This window comes from Brachyhypopomus gauderio, chromosome 1 (genome assembly GCF_052324685.1).
Source record: "Brachyhypopomus gauderio isolate BG-103 chromosome 1, BGAUD_0.2, whole genome shotgun sequence".
Taxonomy (NCBI): Eukaryota; Metazoa; Chordata; class Actinopteri; order Gymnotiformes; family Hypopomidae; genus Brachyhypopomus; species Brachyhypopomus gauderio.
The window spans coordinates 4,568,931-4,592,867 of record NC_135211.1 but is presented as its reverse complement, the minus strand read 5'-3'; the positions used below and the strand labels follow the sequence as shown (position 1 = coordinate 4,592,867).

The window sequence follows — 23,937 nt, the reverse complement described above, 5'->3', positions numbered from 1 at the left end:
GTAAGGTGTCTCTGTGTCACCTCTGTAGCTATGACGGGCGGAGTAAGGTGTCTCTGTGTCACCTCTGTAGCTATGACGGGCGGAGTAAGGTGTCTCTGTGTCACCTCTAGATGTTTCTTTATGTGAACTGTGCAGGGACCTCTCTGCTCTGCGTCATTGCTCCAGTGAGCATTAGGCAGGACTATGTGCAGTATCGCTGATGAGAATCCGAAAGGGAATTTGTGCTGATGCATCTGGACAGTTTTTAGTGCTAGATGCACGACTTAAGGATTTAAAAGTCCCTACTTCTAGAATGGAAAGAACAGAATAAGCAAAAATAGCAAAAATTTAATTTTTATCGTAATATCCGTTTCCTTTAGCTTTCTGACATCTAGCTTTGTAGCTTTTCTCCATCCTTTCATTTTTGTACTAAATGATCTATTTTGATCCATGAAGAAATTAATTAATTAATTCCTATCAGGGTTCATTCATACAATTATTTATTATTAAGATAAAATATGAAGTAGGTGATCATAAGTAAAATAAAAAATATTTCTTATTAACCATTATTTCAGTATTGAAAATATTTAGTCAGTTGAGTTGGCAAACTTCACTCTGGTTATATGGCATTAAATATTTTTTTTAGCATTGAAGACACACTAGTTTGTTCTATGATTGAATAGCTAGCTAACTTCTTTCTTTGCAAAGCGAAGGGAAAATATTGCCACTTGGTGTACTGGATGAGGTAATGTTCAAATTTCAAGCCTTTACTACTAAAAACACAACAAAATGGTGCAATTTTTTAAACAGTATTATGTAAATGGAGCTCAAGGACAGATATTCCCATTGGGTCCTGGACCCAAGACAAAAGAGCAGCCCCAAACCATAATACTGCCACCCGGACACTGCCACCCTCATGGCAGTGATACCGTCGTTGTAATGCGGTAGGACTCGAACGCCAGTTCCACCGCAGAGTCAGGTCAAGTCAAATTTATTTATATAGCGCTTTTTACAACACATGTTGTCACAAAGCAGCTTTACAATTGTATGGGTCCAGATCCATAATGAGCAAGCCAAAGGTGACAGTGGCAAGGAAAAACTCCCTATGATGGTGGTGGGGATTAGGAAGAAACCTCGCGAGGACCAAGACTCAAAGGGGAACCCATACTCCATTGGGCGGCCCGCTAGCAGAAGTCCATATTTATGGTACAGATGTAGTTCTATAGTTATAATTATAGTTGTAATTCCAGGCCAAGTAGTCACAGTCCCTTCAATGCAGATGGTGAGCCTCCGGTAGGAGTTGGCATCAGTGCGCCCTCTTGTGGCAATGGCAAGAGTCAAGTCAGGAGTCAAGAGGCTTTTTATTTTCATTACATCTGAGTACAGGTACACAGTGTAACGTGTGTGCTGGGATTGGCACATCCAATGACAAGCCAGACCATTTTCTAGGTGCTTGGAATCCTGGTAGAAGCATGCAAAAAAGATATACAATACATGTTGAGTATGTGAACATCAATTTAAACAACCATATAACTAAAGGGAGGGGTTCAGAGGTGTCCACAGTCATGAGGGCTCACTGAGACATTGCTTTCCACCCATGTCATTGTCACAACTAGAGTGATGCCATGACACGGCTGGGTGACAGCATCAACATCTCAGATTACTAGAAGTCTCAACGACTGGGGGCCTCTGAGCTCTACACCTTCACATGTAGAATATTAACTGAAGGCTTGATTAAATAGGTGAGTCTTAAGTCTAGATTTAAAGTGTGGAACTGTGTCAGAATCTCAGATTGGAGCTGGAAGGCTATTCCATAATTGAGGGGCTTTAAAGGAGAAAGCTCTGCCTCCGACTGTAGTCTTACAAATTTTTGGAACTAGGAGAAATCCAGCATTTTGGGATGGGTTGTAGTAAGCAATGAGTTCACTCAGATATTGTGGAGCAAGACCATTTAATGCCTCATAGGTCAACAGAAGAATTTTTAATTCAATTTGATATTTAAGCAGAAGCCAGTGTAGCGCCGAGAGAGTAGGACTAATATGATCGAATTTTCTAGCCTTAGTTAGGACTCTAACTTGTGCATTATGTACAAGTTGTAGTTTCTTTATGGACTGTTTAGAGCATCCAATTAGAAGACCATTACAGTAATCCAATCTTGACGAGACAAAACATGGACCAGCTGCTCTGCATCAGCTATCGAAAGTAAATGTCTCAGCTTAGTGATATTACGTGAAGGCAGCGTTAGCGACGTTACAAATATGTGTGTCAAATGAAAGATCCGAATCAATAGTGACACCCAAGCTTTTTGTGGTAGATTTAGCTGGTACCGAAAACCCATCTAGGGTAAGGGGAATATCAGCCCAATTGCTTCTAGCAGCTTTGGGTCCAAGAATCATCACCTGTCTTATCAGAATTTAGTAGAAGAAAATTAGATGCTATCCAGTTTTTTTTATGTCTTGGACGCAGTTCTCAATTTTGAGAGTAGCATTGATATCATCCGGATTAGAAGATATATACAACTGTGTAGCATCTGCGTAGCACTGGAAGCTAATACTATACCTACGAATTATAGTGCCCAGAGGTAGCATATACAATGAGAATAATATGGGGCCCAATACAGATCCTTGTGGTACACAATTTTTTACCTTTGAATGATCTGGACATTCGTTATTTACAAGTACAAATTGGTAACTGTCTGGTAGGATCTGAACCAGGATACTTGGAAGTTCCTGGGTATTAAGACCAGGTTTTTTAATTAGCAGCTTGATGACTGCAAGTTTAAATGATTTGGCAATGTAGCCTAGCCTAGCCTGGTATGGCATATAGTATGCATATGGAGGGCTTGGCAGATTTTACCAATGAAATAAGCTCCTCACGATCAATTGTGATAAAGGACTGCAAAACAGCATCAGAGCTGACCAGACAGCTGTCATGGTGCATCTGCAGGTTGACAGGCTCCGAGACAGTATGACAATTTTTATCCCTAATTTTATCAATCTTATAATTGTTACTGCTGCACTCTAGTGGGATTAGCGATTCTATTTGTTCATGACTCCTCGTTAGGCTAGAAACAGTTTTAAATTGGATTGTTTTTTTGTTTTTCTATTGAATCCGATAAGTATGAGGATTTTGCCGGGCATGCTTATATTCAATATGGCTGTTTTTCTATGATAACCTATATACTTCTAACTTAGAATTTCACCATTTATGCTCCAAGATTCACGCAGCCCATTTGAGACTATGAGTGTGCTCAAGTTGTACCAAGGCGCTATTCTTCTCTCACTGACTCGCTTATATCGCAACGGCGCAACCTTGTCTTAAGCTGTACGAAGAGAAGTCTCAACATGCTCAGTAATATGCTCTAGCCATTCCAGAGTTACAGGTGGATAAATGTTTGTCAGATCCGGTAAATTATGAATGAGGAAGTACTGCTAAACAGGATATTTTAATAACGATAAGGGTTAGGGTCAAACGATAAGACCAAGTATAAAGTTTGACTAAAATTATGTGTAGGACCCACCACATTCTGAATGATACCCATTGAATAATCACTTTATCAGCTGAAGTCCTAAAACTCCTGCAAAAACTCCAAGGGGGTGGTAAATAGCAATTAACATAAATTAACATAACATAATCGACTGTGTTGCTTTGTTGGTTGATAAATTTAATACAGTGAGGATAAGATGTTCAAAAGATTTAAACTTGAATCCGGATTTTTGAGAGACTACCTATATCAGAGTCATATAGTTTGGACAGGGGTTACGAACATATCTATAGCCAGAGGGAGAAGCTTCGTTTAGGGCCATATAGTCATCTGGCCGAGTCCAGGTTTCCGTCAAGCAAAGCATGCATAGATTTGGTTACCCTCATGACAATGACCCCTCATGCATAACAGCATGTCAGAAATCCATGTTTGGTCACCGAAAAGTCACCAAACACTTTTCATTTAAGCCAAAAATATATTCAGATTCATCTGTTCACAGAACCTTGGCAGAATAGTGCTGTTTACTCTTTCCATCACGACATGTACACTGTTCTTGCTCATTGATCGCCTGAAGGATTGATTGATCCTGATGGAAGGCCTGAAAAACTCACACTTGGTCATCATCCCTTTTATTGGAACCCCTGAATTTAATTATCCCTTGAAATTAACTCATAACTCAGCTGCAGAAATAGCTTACCCACCCTTGAACCATTTGAGAAGCTGACACCTATACCGAACGAGCCACCTGGACTGTATATCATGTAGAAAACAAAGACCGTTTATTAGCTGGGCCACCCAGTGCAGGATGGGTTCCATCTTGAGTGTTGATCCTCCCAAGGTTTCTTCATTAATTCTGTACAGTAAAGATGTTTAATGTTGGATGTTTTTGCTCAGTAAGTAATCTAAAAACGATGTTTTCTGCATTTGTTTTACTGGGTTTATCTAGGTTTATGTGTTCAATGAAGAAATGATCACCCTGCAGAAATTGAAAAGGGTTTGCAGACTTTCTAGCGACACTGTACCTCTCCTAAGTTAGTTATGAGTGACTTTGAAGGTGATACACAGTGATGCAGTTAGCTAACTCTCTTCTACCTGATACTCACTGGCATGGTATATCATTTCCTTCTGGTCATGGCTTGCTTTAACAAGCCCTGTAAGCTGACCTGCTCTCAAATGACACTGGTCAAGGTGACCAGACTGGAAGTGATTTTTCACCCCTTTTGCCTGGCAAACAACGAGGTATAGGACTGACGTAGGTCATATCTAACCTACTGATGTCAGTTTAACGAGCAGTATCTAGTAGCAGTGTTGTTAATGTTCTCACAGTTCTGATGAATCACTATACTGGACCAGACCTGCAGAATACTGGACCAAACAGCAGAATACTGAACCATTACATCAGAGTACTGGGTTATTAAATGAGGCCCAGATGTCCTGATTCCAAGGATGTTTAATTATTTCTATACATTTATATATGCTATATATTTATTTATATATGATTTATGACATGCTTGTCATATATCTGACACTCTTTGCTTGCAGGTCATTTGATTTAGACACTTTTGACCGATGTCTATGTCTGAGACTATTCAGGCCTCTCTGTATGTCCAAGCTAAAACTGAAACTTTTCACCTATAGGGCCATAAATGCGACCACAGTTCCGGGTGACCTTCAGAGAGAAAACACGGATAACGTTCTACAGGATGAGCACTTGAGTGACCAGGAGAACGCGCCCCCAGCCCCCGCTGCTCGACCCGGAGAAAACAGCCAGGTGCCCCCCGATGGTGAAGCATGGGAGGACACCGACTTCAACCGCAACAAACTCCGGATCAGCCTCGGAAAGGTGGATCTAACCTCAGCACTTTCATAGACCATGTGAGCAGTTAAGACCAAAAGTGCTTGCTTACATAACTTGGTGATTATTCCGTGTATTTGTCAGGGTCAGGAGGAGGAGGGTAACCGAGGGGTGTGTCCTGCATCGCCACAAAGAGGTGGGGGAGGGGCGGAGTCTCCTAGTGCACAAGTGCGCTCCCTCAGGTATGAAGTGGATATGACCCAGTCTGACACACAAAAAACCTTTGTGAACCTTTTGAAGAACCTCAGTTTCTAAATTAATCTCTCATAAAAATGATAATTTAAGTCACTACACTACATTGTCAATACATAAAGAACCGTTTGCTTAGAGTAATAATACAGATAGTTGTACTTTTATAAACTGTGAACCTTAAAGTTTGCTATATTATCTTGAAAACCTTGTTTAGATGCTGTGACTCTAGATGCTGTGCGTGCTACATACATGTCTTTTTTATTCTCCAAGTTTGGTTTCATTTTAGGTCTGCTATTCTCAAAAAATAACTTCAAAAAAGAACATGTGAACTAAACTGATTAAAATATATATTGCAGTTTACTATTATCTGAAAATTGGGCCACATCTTTCTGTGATTAATTAATTCCAAAATTACATATATAATTCTAATCAATAAAGAATACTGAAATGACATAATCAGTGATGACCATTGTAATTACATTTTTTCATTCATCTTCCAGTCCTTCATAGTATGTTATCTGTACAATGTTGCTCTGTGTAGTATTGGTATCACTGTATAGCTCATTTTCAAGGATGATTTATTAGCAGAGGCATTCCAATCATAGTCCTCATGGTTCCTCCAGATTTTACATAGTGGCCAACCAGTTACATTAATCGTTTAATCAACTACAAGGGATTTACAAGACTGGATTCAGATTGGAGGTCCAGATTAGAATACCACTGATTTAGAGGATTTATTTTTCTGTTTCTAGTTTGAACACAGACTTGTATATGGCTCCCCCTGCTGGCCTGCCAGATGTCCTGCAGTTTTAGTGCATGTCTGCAGTGAGTGCCGTGCTGTGTTGTTCGTCCTCAGGTCTCGGATGGACATGCTGGGCTCTCCTTCTCGCTACCTCTACTCCTCCCAACCCGCCCTCATGCTGTCTGTTGAGGGTTGCCGTGGCGATCGTTGCCGCAACGAGGCCTCAGCAACGGTGGACCCAGACGCTCACAGCAACGCCTTCATCCGCTCTGTACCGCTAGCCGAGGAGGAGGACTTTGACAGCAAAGAATGGGTCATGATCGACAAGGAGACGGAGCTACGTGACTTCCACCACCACCACCTAGGGGCGGAGCCAACCACGTCTGGCACCACCGATGAGGAGCCAGAGGAGCTCCGCCCCCTGGAGGAGGGGGAGGAGCGGAGGAGGCACCAGGCCATGAGGTCCAAACTGCCCCACGGGGAGCGGACCACGTGCAGCATGCTGCCCTCCACCGAGGGGGAGGCGTCCAAGCGGAGTGGGAGGGGCCAGTCGACGTCGGTGGAAAGCCCCGCCCAGTCACCTTGCCACTCGCTGCCTTCCAGCCGCGCTCGGCGGAGGGAGTCTGAAGTCACGGCACCTCAGAGACAGGTATGAGCACCCCCTCACCCCTCACCGGCTCCGGGCCGGCTCCTGACCGGTTTCCTGGTGCTGGAGTCAGGCTGCATAGCAGCTAAAGCCCCAGTGCCTGAACTGCTGGTCCAGGATCAGCTTTTTGCACCCAGCCACTCAGAGCTTACACATTAACGGGCATTAAGGGTTTAGGCCTTGCCGCTTTCAAGGTTGTACAGGTCACTATAGGGGTCAGACCCCCATTGCCTCATTTATGGGAGGAATAATTACAGAAGTTACAGAAGGATGAGTATTTGCATTTTAAGGAGTATGCATTTGAAGTATTTGTGTTTTAAGGCCTCTGCCTTATGATTGGCTTGATGTGCATGGTGCTGATTAGCATAATTTCCATATGTACGTTGATTGGTGTGATGCACTGTTCATAGATGCGACGCCCCTGTTGAACGACATGTAGCCGTTGACGTAGTATTTATTCTAGCGCACGTTTTGATTACTGTGGTGGATATGAAGGTGTGTTGACTAGTGTGGCATGTGTTGATAAGTGTCATACGTGTATTGATCGTTGTGGGTGGTGTAACACATTCTGATTGGTGGTGGAACAGTAACATGGGGAAAAATGGGCGTGTGTTAGCACTAGTGTAAGGATTAATGGTTTAATGGGCTGTCTCATGGAACAGTTTTATGGGTGGAGCTTTTGCATATTTTTTTGTGTGTACTGTGCATGTTGGCTAGCTCCCTCACGCTCTCCTTTTCACTGTCACTCTCTCTATCACTCTCTCTATCTGTCGGTCCGTCTGTTTCTCTCTCAAACACTGCTCATTTGTTTACTTTCTGACATCAGCATTTGGTTTTCATAATTGTCAAGCACAGCTGAGGTTAATTCAGTTGGGATGTGAGAATGAGTGTGAGTTCATTCACCAGTTGACATTAGGATCAACCGGTACAGAGCGCGGTAAATTATACCTATCAGTTTTGGATCAGCGCTCAGTTTCATACCTGAGCAGGTTAAATGCCCGATTGATATTTTGTGGTTTTGAAAATGTTCAATGTTTGATCTCTTATACCTGCATTTTCTAATGTAGCTGTAAGCAGTATTGTGCTTTGACCACAAGCTGTGTTTCTTCTTCTTCTTTTCAAATGGCAATTCACTGCACATTTTGGCAAACAGCAAGTTACCACTGTGAGCAGATACAGAGGCATGTAGGGTCATCACTAACGTTGGAGACTTCTGCTAATTAAAAACAGTTCCTAAGAAATTAAACTGCGCCAGATCTCACATTATCCCTCAAAAGTGTGCCATGGTGCAGCCTAGCTTGTTGTTTGAAAATGTACGCATGGAAAAATATTCACTTTTTTAAGCAATATGTTTTGAATTGGGGCACTATTATGTATTATAATTCATGAAATAAAGTATGTAGTGGTAGTGATCTTCACATGTCCAAATGTGTTAAAAAATGGTACTTATATTCTCTGTCGAACTACTATAAATTAATCCAGAATTAAATCACTCACACAACCTTTTAAGAATTGTATAATCAGAAAGAATAACAGAAATGGGATATATTGACTTCGTTATATATCGTTATATATTTTTATATGTACACAACAAACAAAAAATTCAGTAGAAAACATTTTGCTCAATGTCTCAATCCTCGTAATCTATATAATGCACATGGCATGTAAACAATCTGGATTTTTTAATTTGTCCTAATGAAATAGCTCATTATTTATAGCATTTCTCAAACTGTCTTTTAGAAAGACAGGCTTTGTTTCTTGATTTGTTAAAAACAGACCTAGTATTCCAGTATGCTGAAAATATTCTCAGAAAACTAAAAATGTTCTGTCTGAAACACGAAGTCATGGCAGACTGGGTCACTAGGAGTCAATGAAGCTCCGTTGAAGCCTAAACTATACTATTCTACACTATACTGTCTTATGTAGATAAATGATGGAAATTATGTAGTTACAAATGCAAAATGGGCCCAAGAAGATTCCTGTGAAAATACATGCTAGGACGTTTTGTGTATTGTGCAATATGATACTGATGTCTGTAGTGCCAGGGTCTTCTACACACAAATTAAAGTCAAAGCACATTGCGAAGTGGCCTAGGTTCAGTTGCTCAACATGGACAGTGATGCCACACAGAGAGTGATTCTATGGTCATTCCACACACAGAGGGATTCTGTGGTTGTTTCAGTTATTCTATGGTTGTTCACATGGAGAATCATTTTTCCACATTGTGAGAATTCATACAAATTTCTTGAAAAAGCTTAAAAGCAAATAATTAAGCATAATAAAGTTACACTATAACGGAACCATTAATAAATGCCTCAATAAAACCTTTCTTTATGTTCGGACTCAAATTTCAAAGGCCTTGTCCAGTTAACAGAAAGGAGTTACAACGCAGCAGCACTCTGGGTCATTCTGGTCCTGTAGTGACACCTTTCTGTCACGGCATGCGGCTCCAGTCCCGTCCTAATGTCCCGCAGTCAGACCCTACAGAGGACTTACGTGTCCCCCCGCCAGGCGTTCTCCCGTCTCGTACATAACTGCTTCCTTTGCTCGACCGATCAGTCTAAAGTATGATGTGCGTATTTCACCTGAAGAGAAAGTACCAGGGTGTCGCCGGACCAGCACCTGAAGAGAGAAAGAGGTGTTTGGGGTAAGCACAGTTTAGGATGGTCCCTTCTCTCTGTATCATCAGATCACTTCAGTTTTTCTTTTAAATATTGTTTCTCTCGTTTTTTTTTGTCATTTTTTAAAATCCTCGTTCGACCATCTTTATTCCCGTGTGTTTGTATTTGTGTGTAGTGGCAGTGATGGGTCTCACACAGTATCGATTAGGGAGAGTGTAGAGAAGTTACATCTCTGGCCCAGAATTGTCAGAATCACTTGTCTTGTCTGTGGACACATGCCCAACACTCGACAGGCCCCTGCTGGATCTCTGCTGGGTCTCTGATGTGCGAAGGAAATGCCTACAGCCTGTACGGAGACTCTCCAAGATGGCTGCCCAACCGAAACTGTTTAAAAAAAACTTAGCTTGTCTGTTTTTAGATCTTGTTTCTAGGCAACATAGCGTAGATCCTCGGCAAGAGACTCCGCTGCTCTCTTTTTTATAAGTGTTTGTCTCTCCTTCTTGCATGCTTGTCTTGGGAGATAATCATAATACAGGTTCTGATTCGTCTAGCCGCTGTGATAACCCTCCTCTTCTCTCTCTCTGTCCCAGGTGGATGACAACAGACCTACGTCGCCCCGCCCCAACCAGCTACGCCGCCTGGCCTCCTACGTCTTCTCCTCCTCCACGCTGGAGACCGAGCAGTACCCCCACCCCGGCTCCTCCTTCATCCAGCGCAGCCGCTCGGCAGAGAGCAGCCCCGCCCACGCCCACCTGCGCCCCCCCTCACGCCGCCACGCCCCCCTGCCGCAAACCCCCGGCAGCCCCCGCAGCCGCCACTCCGTGCTGAACACGTCCCGCGCACAGATCCAGCAGATCCTGGCCAAACTGATGAACAAGAACAGCTGAGTGGGGCAGGTTCCTTCGCAAAGAACCTCTCCCGCATTAGCGCTCCAGAAACACGCTTCGAACGCCTGTCAGGCTAAGGGGGGGCGTGGATTCCTACCGATGCAATAAACTCTGGGGCAGTGTCTTTCGAGGCCAGCCCTAGGCTTAGGGGAAAACCATGAGTTCACATGCTTTTGGTTTCAAAGTGTTTAACGTGGTCTGTTCTTTGAATACAGATGTTTCCTTTTGCCTTTCCTGCACTGGGTGCGTGTGGAGGATAAAGGCTCTTTTTCTATTCTTTTTTTTTGCATTTTGCATCTGTGCGTTTTTTTTTTTGCATGATCTTGGCTCTGCGAATTCCAAGGACAGCAGTGTCATAGGAACGGGGGGGTTTGGGGGGGGGGGGGGGTGGGGGGGCACGAGCCAGCTTCTCGGCTCCTTTATGCAATGCTGTCTTACTGTCTTCCGCGCTCTGTGCTTTTCCGCTTTTAACATTTTTTTTAAATGTTAGAACTGATGACGTATGAGTATGCAACATGATCATCTTCGTCTTCTCCATATATCACAGCTTGGCCTGGTTTATCATAATAGGATATAAACCACAGCTTCCCAGCAGATGTTTAAAACAGACATTTTGTCAGTTTCATACCACCACATTTTGATGGAAATTGTACCTGGAGTAACTTTATCCATCTATACCACTGTTTCTGAGCCATCAACATATCAACTTCTTTCGTGTCTTGAAATATCAGTAGTTGTTGCTTTGATATAAAGGTGCTTTTCACCTCACAAAGGAAATATGCAAGTAATGAATAAAGGATTTGAAGCAATGGCTAAGAGCCTTAATTCCAAAGAGTCGCGATGCAACGGGCAGAAAGAGCTCTGTCGCTCTAAAACGGACAGAGAAGAGCTCTGTCGCTCTGAACCTGGGACTACGTCATGTGGTTCACACTATGAGAAGAGCTCTGTGGCATCGCGCTCTAAAACTGCAACTACGTCATGTGGTTCAGACTATGAGTTTTTGACCGATTGCGAATGACCTCCCGGGTTAAGTGGGCAAGCGCGAGTCCCCTCTGTCCCCTCTGTCTCCTCCGTCCCGCCGTTACCTCCTGTCTCTTTAAGTTGGCACTTGACTGCGAGGCGTTCCGCATCGTAACCGTCTTGGCGAGAGGCTCGATGAACCGGGCTGTCTGTAGTTTTTCGCGGGGCGCGACGGCCGTTCGGGTGACGTCGGGTTGGACGCCCGGCTGACGTCGAGTGACTGTTCTGTGGCTGCGGTTTCGTGTGACCTCAGTGCGCGGTGGGGCACCAGGGGCGGGGGGAGGGTGTCCTCTGAGAACCGTGTGTGCTGCTGCTATGTTTCACAGGCTGTTGTACCTCACTCCTGCACTTTACAAGGGAGCCATCACACTGTCCACGGCCTCGTGGAACGATGTTGCAGACCGTCGCAATAAGAAAATAATATATAGACACACAAGCAGAATGGGGGCATAGAACTGACATCCTACTGTTGACAGGGAGAAACGGAGGCAAGTGGCAAACGCTTTTGTCATTTTCTCATGTCATACACGCCACTGCATCAGAGTGTTGCAGTGAGCAGCCATAAGTACATTTCCCTGGTAGGATGCAGGTAGGCTGTGTTTAATATGTGTCATGTGACCCCTTGTGGATATCCGACCCAGGATAAGGACGATAATAAACTTCCACTTTTGAACTACAATAATTGTTGATTATAGATTATAGATTTTGAACTACAATCTATTGTTGTAATCTATGAAATAATAGAAAGTGTGGAATAATAAACATAGGAGGGAAAAATGTTTGTGTACAGTTCCTGACTATTTTATGCAAAGAGCTTTTAACGAGATTTTCCTTTTTCCAGTGTCTCATTAGCTGTCAGCTGCATATTGGTTTGTTCCTGCCCATTTCTGACACTGCAGACATGCGTCATATTTTGAATGCAAAAAAAAGAAGAAACATGCCAAGGGTCAAAGTTCATCCTTAAGGCATGAGATGCGTATGACAAGAGCATAAGCCAAAATGTATTGTTTCTTTCTCTCTCGATATATATATGTAAACAGTCATTTGAGCTGTCGTTTGAGCTGTCGTTTGAGCTCTCTGTGAAGACGTGACTGTTCTATGCTGATGTGCTGTATGATCCTGCTAATAGCGTAGCCCTGGCTTTTCCACTCGAATGTACTGGTTGTGACTCACAAACAGGCTGCTATCTCTTGCACTTCTTTTGCACATGTACTTTTGTTTGATTTACTGTAGTGTGTCCCAGACGGCGTTTCTAAAACACACTGAGATACAACGGTGTCTGTAACCATAGACCACCCACATTTCCCTATCTTCATCTGTATGTGTTTATTTTGGAAATACTGCATAACTACACATTTCTCATATTAAGCTCGGTGTACAAATTAAATCACTTTGTAAAAGTTTCAGAAGGCTTAAAAATAACCTTGTGTTTGGTTATGTTGGTAAACTGGAGCCTGTAGTGTACTTTAACCGCCAATCATGGGCTTACAGAGCACAGTCCTCCTGACAGAACAGAGTAGACAACTTAAGGTCTCCAACCCCAATCCCACACAAAATAACAGAACTTTCCTTGTGGGGAAAGTCGAAACAAAAACAGTACTGTTCTTAATATCATTTAAAGAATCTGTAACAACCTCTCAAATGTCAAGTACTTTTGGGCAAGAAAAAAAAACTGAAACCAATGGAGGGAGATCAACACTGGGGGGTCCACACAGCACAGGAAATGCTCCACTTGAATATAAGCTCCCTACAAATACTCCATCTTCCACCACATTGCACTGATGTTAGAGAGCGCTGTAGTGTAGGCACACTGTCGGTTTAATCCAGATCTGCTGGATTTCTTCACAGCTTCTTGGAAAAGAATTCTTAATCAGAATTCCTGGTCATTATAACACGTCATAAATAAACGATTATTTCATGTTGACTCACATATCTACATTCTTTCAAATATTATCAAACCCATGCACACAATGCCTTTTGTCACAATAGAACAAAATATTTCAATACAAATACTTGTATGTAGTCGTCAGCTGCATGTTTAATGATGGGCTAGGGATTTTGGCTGCAGGGTAATTAAGAGTAGACTGACTGTAGAAAGAATTTGTTCTAAGTTATAAGAGTGAAACAGCAGAAAGTGAAAGCATTGTTGGGCTTGGATTAAATGCTGCTTCTCTGTACTGTACACAGTGTTACACAATGGCAACAACTTTTACACAATGAGGGGGAGGTACCAAACAAGCTGGCCCAAACCTCTTCTGTCTGTATGTTGGAAACCCCTCTTGATAGAAAGAGGCGAATCTTGAACAAATTACTTGGTAAAATCTGCACATATTTGTTTGGCTAATTCTGTAAAGTAGGGATATGATTTATCTGTTTTCTTTTTAAATCACAATATAACTGTACAGTATGCTTGTATACAGGTAAAGCATGTATTTTAAACTTTTCTAATCAAGATTATAGAGGTGTGAGTGAGTGTGGGTGTGTGTGTGGGTGTGTGTATAATATATACACGCACAGTGTGTAAGATATAAGAATATATAAAATATATGTTATGTAGGTAAAAGCATGTAATCCGGTTGGATAAAGTGTATTGTATAGTAAACATGTATGTTTGGACACACTTGAACAAACACAAGATCGCTGTCTAATATCAAAGGGAACGTTCGGCAGTGTGTTTTTGTGCCTTTTTTATGTATGTAATCTAGACAATCTTGGAAGGCTTGGGTATAACCAAAATTACATTAAACTCAGAAAGAAATGAATATCGAGTCTTCCGTTTCTTCAGAAAAATGACCAATTATGGCCTACATGCTGTAAGTCTGGTTTACATGTCATGAGTCACTGTAAAATACTATTCACAAATTTAGGAAAATAACTCATCATCCCTCAGATCAGTCCACAAATTCACAAAAAAAATGTTTTATAAGGCAGTGCTATTCAGGCTCTGACTGGTCCATTACACAACATCTGCCATCAGTGGTTTACTTTAATACTTCCAGAGTCAAAAGTGAAAGTGTGCATGGAAAATAGCAGGAAAATACACGCACTCCCCCAAAAGTCAGATTTATAACCTTGAATACACACATCTACCATTCATGAAGACGGGGTAAGGAAGCATCACTTAAGGGGATAGCCGTAATCTGAATCTGGAATCCTAGCTATATGAGTGCAGTCAATTGCTCTTATTGCATTTTGGAATCTAGACTTTGCTGCAAATCATGTGCTGATCAAATCACGTTTGACCGTTCATTCACCCTGTATGGAAATTGGATGTATCAGTATGTTAATTATGCTCTATTCATATGTTATGCTAACCAGTACAGATAAAGGTACCTGGTTTACTGGTTTCACATGGATGGTCTCTCTAACACTGGGCATTACTCTTTGAACGGTTCCATGAGAGTAGCTATTAGAAACCAAATAATTAGCATCATCATCGTTGCAACCAAACATGCAAGTTTATTTATTTATATAGTGGTTTTAAACAGCTGTTGTCAGGAAGCAGCTTTACAAATGTCAGGGTCCAAACTGCAACAGAACACGCTGAAGGTGACAGTTGTGAAGAAGAACTAAAGGGGAAAAAATATATTAGTAAATATGTGATGGCATATGTAGGCATGGTGCAGGATGTAATTGAACGTTGGCTAGAAGATAACGCGAATAGTGTAATGTGCTTGTGTTGTCATTTCAGTAGGTCCTCCTGTCAGTTTATAACCACGCCCCCTTGTTCATCATTTTCACCTGTGTCTTGTTTGCTCCTCTTGTTATTCCAGTGTATTTACAGTTGTGATCAAATTTATTCAACCCCCACTGAAATAAAGTGTTTTGGCCAGTTTGACATTGATTTTGATCATTTCAGTCATCTTATTTACAATTATATCAAAGAGGCACTTATAAATTAGACAAACATAACATAATATTTATGATGGAATAACCACAAATGTCTTTACTGTGCTCACATCATTATCAGTTTTATTCAACCCCCTAGTGACATTATTTTTTAGTACTTAGTACAACATCCTTTTCCAGTTATGACAGCTTTCAAGCGTGAAGCATAGCTTGACACAAGTGTCTTGCAGCGACCTATGGGTATCTTAGCCCATTCTTCATGGGCAAAAGCCTCCAGTTCAGTCACATTCTTAGGCTTGCGCACTGCAACTGCCTTCTTTAGGTCCCACCAGAGGTTCTCAATTGGATTTAAGTCTGGTGATTGCGATGGCCACTCTAGAATGTTCCAGCCTTTCATGTTCAACCATGCTCTAGTGGACTTGGATGTGTGCTTCGGATCATTGGAAGGTCCAACGTCTCCCAAGCCGCAGGTTTGTGACTGACTCCATCACATTTTCCTCCAAGATCTCCTGGTACTGAAGGGAATTCATGGTACCCTGCACACGTTGAAGCTTTCCTGTACCATTAGAAGCAAAACAGCCCCAAAGCATAATTGACCCCCCGCCATGCTTCACAGTAGGCAAGGTGTTCTTTTGTTCATAAGCCTGGTTCTTCCTTCTCCAAACATAGCGCTGGTCCATTGTCCCAAACAGTTCTAATTTAGTTTCATCTGACCACAGTACACTGTCCCAAAACCTTTGTGGCTTGTCCACATGACTTTTGGCATACTGCAGTCGACTTTTCTTGTTCTTTGGAGTCAGCAAGGGGGTGCGTCTGGGCGTTCTGGCATGGAGGTCTTCGTTATGCAGTGCGCGCCTTATTGTCTGAGCTGAAACTCAGGCCCGTAGCCAGGGGGGATCGAAGGGTTCGTTCGACCCCCCCCCCCCCCCCCCCCCCCCGCACCCGCACCCTCCCTCCGTACACACATGCCCCTCAAGATAGGTAGGCTATTCAATGAATGAATAAGGACAACAAATAAGGACAGCAACAACAGACTCACAACAAACTTATAACAGTGTTGCCAACTCTCACACAATGAGCGTAAGACACGCGCATTTGACCGTTTTCACACGCTCACACGCCATACATCCGATTTCTCACACTGAAAAAAAATTTAGTTTATTTATCTCCGATCTACATCTATGATACAATGAGTTACTAGTTCGCTCTGGCGCCAACCACTGGCGATCGATCGCTTTAAGCCAGGTTCACACTACACGACTTTTCAGTCGTCAGGTTTTTGTGCCGTTCGCACTACATGACTGGTTGTGCTGTAATCGCGAGTCTTTCAATTGTTGTGGCTTTCACACTACATGGCTGATCGGCGACGCGGGCTCCCGAAGACTCTCAGTCACCCACTGGGCTAGATATTAAACATGCTAGATATTAAACATGCTAGATATCTGCCGGTCGTCCGCGATGAGTTGGCGACCACTCGGCGAGCGTCTTTCAGCAGTTCACACTACACGACTGAGCGAGCGCCGAGTGATCGCCGATTTGCCTCCGACCACAGTTTCTGTTGGTGATCTACAAAAAACTGTCGGCGACTGAAAAACCAGCCTAAAATTGTGTAGTGTGAACCGGCCATTAGGCGCAGCATAGAGGAAACATATAAGACATAACCCCCCCGCCCCCCGTCAACGTTTTACACCCCCCCCCCCCCCAGCTCCCTAATCAAATCTCAGTCCTAGTGATTTTGAAAAGTTGGCAACCTTGCTTATAATGAATAAAATATGTGTAAAATAAAAGGTTTGAAGTGTGCTCGTGTATTTAGGGGGCATTGGATTAGAGAGCCAAATGAAGTCCACTTTTGGGGGAAAAAGATCCCCCCCCCATCACAATGCTGGCTACGGGCCTGAAACTTCAGTGCCCACATCTGACAGGTCTTTTTTCAGTTCCTTAGCAGTCACGCTGGGATTTTTCTCCACATTACGCTTCAGGTAGCGCACAGCAGTCGCGGTCAGGATCTTCTTTCTGCCACGACCAGGTAACGTTTCCACTGTGCCCTTTAACTTGAACTTGCGAATGATACTTCCGATAGTGTCTCTTGGAATATTTAACAACTTCGCAATCTTTTTATATCCATTGCCATTCTTGTGAAGAGCAATAACCTCTTCTCTTGTCTTCTGGGGCCATTCTCTTGCCTTCACCATGCTTGGAAACACACCAGTAGATGTCTAGAAGGAGCTGAGTATCACAGTCCTTTTAAATCTGCCTAATTGGTGCTTATCATGCTTGATTGCTGCTCGTTGACATCCACAGATGTTTTCAATACCTGATGGAAAACACTGGAATGACCCTCTGTTCTTAGGAGTGGTAGTCGTAAAGGGGTTGAATAATTGTGTCAATGAAGAAATCACAAAAAGGCCATTTAATACTTTATGACAAAAAAAATTGATGCTATCTTAGTTGCATTTAGTTCTTTAACAAGTCCTTGTAAGATTTCATTATGAACACAATTACAAATGTGCACTGAATTCCATAAAACCCTTCGCAGCATTGGGGGTTGAATAAATTTGATCACAACTGTATGTCCTGTAAGTTTGTTGTTTCTTTGCTGGTCTTTTTTTTATACGGTTTATACCTTAGTGTTTGTTTGGTTTTTGTTTTTGTCTATTCAACCCTGGATTAGTCATGTGAGGGTTCTTGTGTTGTACCTTTGTTTAGTTCGTGTTCTGTCATGCATGTTAGTCGTGTCTCTGTCTCTCTGGTTTTCTGACGCTGGACTCTTCCAATGATAATGATGGTGATTTTGCTCCTATTAAATCTCGCACCTCTCATCATTTGTGTCCACCTTTCTTTCACGCCATGCCAGCAGTGTTACGTTTTTAGGCAAGGAGCGTCATCCAAAATGGGGTCTTGGGGTAGGAACAGCTTGGAGATTGGATAGAGGCTGAGGACGAGAAAACAGAGAGAGTGTAGAAAATACAGGTGTACAGGTCAGAATAACTCGGATGAAAACTTTGTATGAGCTCAAGATTCTAGACAAATGCTTGCACAAAGAAGTAAGCTCTCTCGTTCTAAATATTGAGCGAGCATCTGAATCCCATGCAGGAAGTGCATACCATAGTTGGTGTCTTATACACGAATGCTCAACGTCCTGCTGTAATTTTTGTTATTCAAGGAACAGTCAGCAAGCCAGCACCCCATGAGTAAAGAGTGCATGTAGAGTTATAGAGTTCAATAAGGTTTCTGAGAAACAAAGGGGCCAGCCATTTTAGAGCATCATCCATCAGATGGAGTATTTTATATATGTGCAATTTAACTGCCACTGCAGGGCAGGGAGAATGGGAGTGATTTGCCCAAATGTTATGGTTCGAGTTATAACTCAGACTTTCTGCATTCTGGTCCAATCAGAGCTCATTTAAAGCTTTTCTGGAACAGGAAGCAATAGCCAAGCCAGAGGTTAAGAAGCCATGGATCAAAATCTCAGCATGCTTAAGGGATGATAATATCTTTTACAATCTGGAAATATTATATAGGTTTATAAAAGCAGTTCTGACTACATTACATATGTGGGCATCAAAAGAGATATTGGAATCAAAGACGACATCGAAGATTATTGCATTTGTGGATGGAATAATTTAACAGCAATCCAGACTTGAGATTTTTTTCCCAGCCTTAGGTCGAAGATGTCAATCTTTGGATTAGATTTTACATTTTCTGCATTTAGCTGATTCTCTTTTTCTGAGCGACTTACAAAGTGCTTTGTTGTTTACTCATAGAATATATCCTAGCCATTACAGTAGGTAAGAGTTCAAGATTGTACTACAATGTGGTTGAAATACAGGAATCAATGATAATGCTTAATGATGATACCTAGAAGTGTGAAGTAAGTATAAGCTCAATATCAGACAATGATAAGAGCAATAACAAACAATATCATGACAGTAGATCAATCACAATTCTGTCAGAGCTTCAGAACATCTTCATGGTCTTTGTGGGCACATTTGTACCTTATTCATTGCTGTGTTCTAATAATGCCAAAGAAGCCAATGTACCATAGACCGTACAGCATTCATTAAGGATGGGTGATGTCTAATTTATGTGACTATGTCTACTGGGAAAAACTACAATGGATGTGTCAACTGGCATGTCACTGTATTCTTACTATGGTGTTATACATTTTTAAATACTTTCTTTTTTTAAAAACTTTTTTAGGACTATTGAAGCCATTAAAAAACATACACAGCTGTTATGACTTTGTTTGATGTCTTGTTTCCGTATAAAGCAGTCGCTAAATTGTTTCTTCCATTAATTCGGTTTTCTTTTTATTTAAATATTTGCTCAACTTTATGTACGTGTTACAAAGGGTTGATTGACAGGTAGAGGCAGTGCTAAGTGTTACAGTATGCTCATCTCAACTGAAGTGAATAGTTATCAGTACTGAAAATGCCACATTCTACAAAATAAAAAAACAAATAACACATTACTGTATTATATTTTTATGTTTTTGCATTTTAATGTAAAAGGTTATACAAAATCGCAAATTAATATTAATATGTTGATTTAAAGTGAATATGCAAAAAATGCTGTTGGCTGATATGATTTCAGGGTAAGTATGAAATAATAGAGTTTTTTTTTGTTTTCCAGTAGTGACACTGGAATGTGAAATCGAGGGGTTGTGTAAAAAAATTACCTGTTTTACCTGTAATAACCAAGCCCTAATGACTGAATTAACAAACTAAAGCTAACACAAAACAAAGTAATTAACTAGAATACACAAATAAATCAAGAAACATGCCAGACAAAACTATTTAAGAGTAAAAGCTTATCATGAATGCCTAGCTTACATTCAGATGTTATGGAGAACCACAGTATTACAATAAGCATATCACTTTTCAATAATTTACAAAATATACTTATTTCACTGCAGACTATAAACTACATTCAGGTCCACACAACTCTGAAGCCAATCAAAACTTCTTCAGCCTAACAATGCTCTAAAAAGTTTACAAAAAATATTTTTTTCATACAAATAAATTTTAATTCTAATTGCCACTTAGTGATGTCACAGTAGGCCCTAACCTGGATTGTCATAGAAACCACTTGCCATGGAGTGACAACCACCTATTTCAGCTCTTTACAAGCAGGAAATGCAAATGATACTGTGTTGGAAATCATGTATTGATCCTTTCATCTAAAAAAGGATATGGATACAATTGGGGTTGGAGGATTCTCACCCTCAGTGTGACACAGCTGGCTTTTTACCTTTTGAGGATAAATTTTTTTTGCTAATGGATATATATATATATATATATATATATATATATATATATATATATATATATATATATATATATATATATATATATATATAATCTCAGCTTCATCTAAAACATCTTTGAATTTAAATTCAGTCCTCTGTCCCTCCCCTAAGTAAATTCAGGGACCTCTGTCCCTCCCCTAAGTAAATTGTCTGCTCAATAGTTAGGAGGGTTCCATGAATCTTTCCCTAAATTCACTGGAGTTTGCCTCTTGTTTGCCTCTGGAGTTTCCATCTCTGTTTTGGTGAGATCACAAACCACAAACAGCTAAAGCAACACATTGTCTTCTCTTAATCCCAGAGTGGATCTATTTTCTATCAATTCCTGAGAGGATATCTGCTATGTAACAACACCCATCCAATGTTCCTTAGTTCAGAATAATTGCATTGTACCATCTGGGGTAACTGCACCTAGAAATTCTGAAGTAGCTTGCATTGATCTTCAGAGTCGTGATATTTATTTGCACATATGGAGAAACCTGGATTACTTTTTTTTTTTTCTTTTTCAGAAATATCTGTGCTGGTCTAACCACAGACCAGCAGTCTGACAACCCAAATGAAACAATTACATTTGTTAAATCAAACTTAATTAAAAAGCATCAGGCAAAAGGAGGAGATAAATAGGGAAAAGTGAAAAATAATGAATTTGGAACTAATCAAAACTATTTCAGCAAATGATCTTAAAATACTTTAACTGAAACTCACTTTTACCAGTACAAAAGGCAATTTCCTTTCATTTAACAGCATATACTGTCAGGGCTGGGTCCAGGACCGTCCCTCCTGTCGCCAACAGAGGGCGCGCTCCGCCCACTCCAACCAGGGCTGGGTCTAGGACCTTCCCTCCTGTCGCCACTAGGAGGAGTGCACGCCTTCACGACCTAACGAGACGCAATCAGCAGTAAGGACCTGCAGCTGTGCCTTCCCCTATTTAACAGGCACAGTTGCGGTGCCTCACTGCTGAGTTGTTTGTTGCCTCTCGCACGTACTGCCAGCCGGTATTCTTCAAGTCTTTTGTACTTTGGTCTCTCATTTTTTTCCCCTGTTCCCTTCGAGTCTCTCTCCTGCGCCCTTCCTGGCCTACCTCAAGTTTTCCCTCGCTGTACCCTTCCTGTACCATTTCATTATTTTGTTCGTTTGTGCTCCAGTTCTTACCGACACGTTGAGTTATTGCCTCCGTGTGTTTTTGGTTCTCAGGTTTCATTATTTTGTTAGTTTGTGCTCCAGTTCTTACCGACACGTTGAGTTATTGCCTCCGTGTGTTTTTGGTTCTCAGGTTTCATTATTTTGTTCGTTGGTGCTCCAGTTCTTACCGACACGTTGAGTTGTTGCCTCCGTGTGTTTTCAGTTGGGTTTTTCAGAGACTTTTCTCTGTTTTTATTTTCTGCGTTTCCCGCTCCTCGCGGAGGTCTCAGTTCGCTATTTGTGCTTTTGAGTTTGCTCCTGAGTCCATCAAACAAAAACCCCGTGGGTCCTCTGTACCCTGAGGACCCTCGTTACAGAACAACTCAGCCTACCATGGACTCAGCAGGCTCTCAGGACGTTAGCGAGCTGAGGACGGCTCTGGCTGCTCAAGGGCAGGCTATAGGCAGGCACGAGCAGGTCTTACAGCAGATACTAACCCAACTTCAGAACATGTCCACTGCCATTCAGGCGGCAAGTCAGCCTGCCGCTCACCCCGGGCCGTCTGTCGCCTCTCCGGTGCCCGAACCTCCTAGCATCTCACGTGGGGAGCCCGCGTTACCCGCTCCCGCACGTTACACCGGGGAACCCGAAGGGTGTCGAGGGTTTTTGATACAGTGTTCACTCGTCTTTGAGCAGCAGCCCTCCCGATTCCCCACCGAGCGGGCTAAGGTAGCCTACGTAATGGCTTTGCTCTCGGGCAAGGCATTACAGTGGGCCACGCCGATGTGGGAAAAGCAGCCTGAGACCTGCGCCTCGTTCGACCGCTTCTCTAATGCCATGCGTCAGGCCTTTTACCATCCTCTGGCCGACGGTCTAGCAGGTTCCAGACTGCTGCGGACGCGCCAGGGTAGGGCTACGGTGGCCGAGTACTCCCTGAGTTTCCGCACGCTGGCTGCAGAGAGCTCTTGGGGATCAGAGGCTCTCGGGGCCATATACATGGAGGGGCTTAGTGAAGAAATCAAGGACGAACTAGCCCTTAGAGAGACACCCACCACGCTAGACGCTATAATCGACCTCGCGATCAGGATAGACAACCGGTTGCGCGACCGTAAAACGCAGCGGCGATCACAGAGTAGAGTGGTGTTACACACGGACACACCTGGCATCTCGTCCGGACCTGCTGAAACAGGCGAACAGCCTATGCAACTAGGCCATACGCGCCTTTCAAGGCAAGAAAGGGAGAACCGCATGCGAGGGGGTAAATGCCTGTATTGTGGGGGTACTGAGCATAAAATCGCGGACTGCCCCGAGCTGCAGGGAAAAGGGCAGACCCGCCGGTGACTGGGGAAGCTCCGACGGGTCAGACCACGTATTCCCCTGCCACGGGCTTGACTGCTCAAGTAGTGTTATCATGGAGGGGTTCCGGGGAACATCGGTTACTGGCCCTGATCGACTCCGGGGCTGCGGGGAGTTTCATTGACGCGTCCCTGGCTTCGTCCCTCGCGATACCCCTAACCCCGTTAGAGAAACATCTCTCTGTATCCGCTGTCGACGGTCGCATACTTACCTCTGGCATGATCACTCATCAGACGGTGCCCCTGCTGATACAGATAGGCAACCACCACGAACAGATTACCCTTTACGTGATTGCCGCGCCCCGTTTACAGCTCATATTAGGCTTCCCGTGGCTCCAATGCCACAACCCCGAAATAGACTGGCTGAACCTCACCATTAGCCGCTGGAGTACTATATGTGAGAAGGCCTGTCTAACTCCTCTCCGCCCCAAGCCAGGGGGTAGCTTGGAGGAGATCAAGGGGTTCGGGAAGGTCCCCGCGGAATACCACGACCTCCGGGACGTTTTCAGTAAGCGCAAGGCAGGGTTCCTACCACCCCATAGGGTGAACGACATTGCCATCGATCTCCTCCCGGGTACGTCACCCCCTAGGGGGCGCCTGTTCTCGTTGGCGTTACCCGAGCGTAGGGCTATGGAGGATTACATCCAGGAGTCCCTGGCGGCCGGGATCATCCGACCCTCTACTTCCCCTGCGGGGGCGGGTTTCTTTTTTGTGGGAAAAAAAGATGGGGGCCTCAGGCCCTGTATCGACTACCGTGAGCTCAACAAGATAACGGTCAAGGATCGTCACCCCCTCCCTCTCATGTCCTCCGCGTTTGAGGCCCTCCAGCAAGCTTCAGTGTTCACCAAACTGGACCTACGCAGCGCGTACAACCTGCTGC

The 23,937-nt window shown here is 43.0% G+C and overlaps 1 protein-coding gene across 5 annotated transcripts in view; it reads left to right on the top strand.

Moving 5' to 3' along the window:
• The window catches only part of ttbk1a (tau tubulin kinase 1a), a 58,503-nt gene that overhangs the window by 23,669 nt on the left and 10,897 nt on the right, over window positions 1-23,937 (top strand). For all 5 annotated transcript variants that reach the window (XM_077013667.1, XM_077013588.1, XM_077013583.1 and 2 more), the window contains 3 exons: window positions 5,102-5,306; window positions 5,403-5,500; window positions 6,367-6,901. In XM_077013667.1, the coding sequence (XP_076869782.1) occupies window positions 5,102-5,306; window positions 5,403-5,500; window positions 6,367-6,901 (838 nt within the window). The remainder of the gene's footprint in view (window positions 1-5,101; window positions 5,307-5,402; window positions 5,501-6,366; window positions 6,902-23,937) is intronic.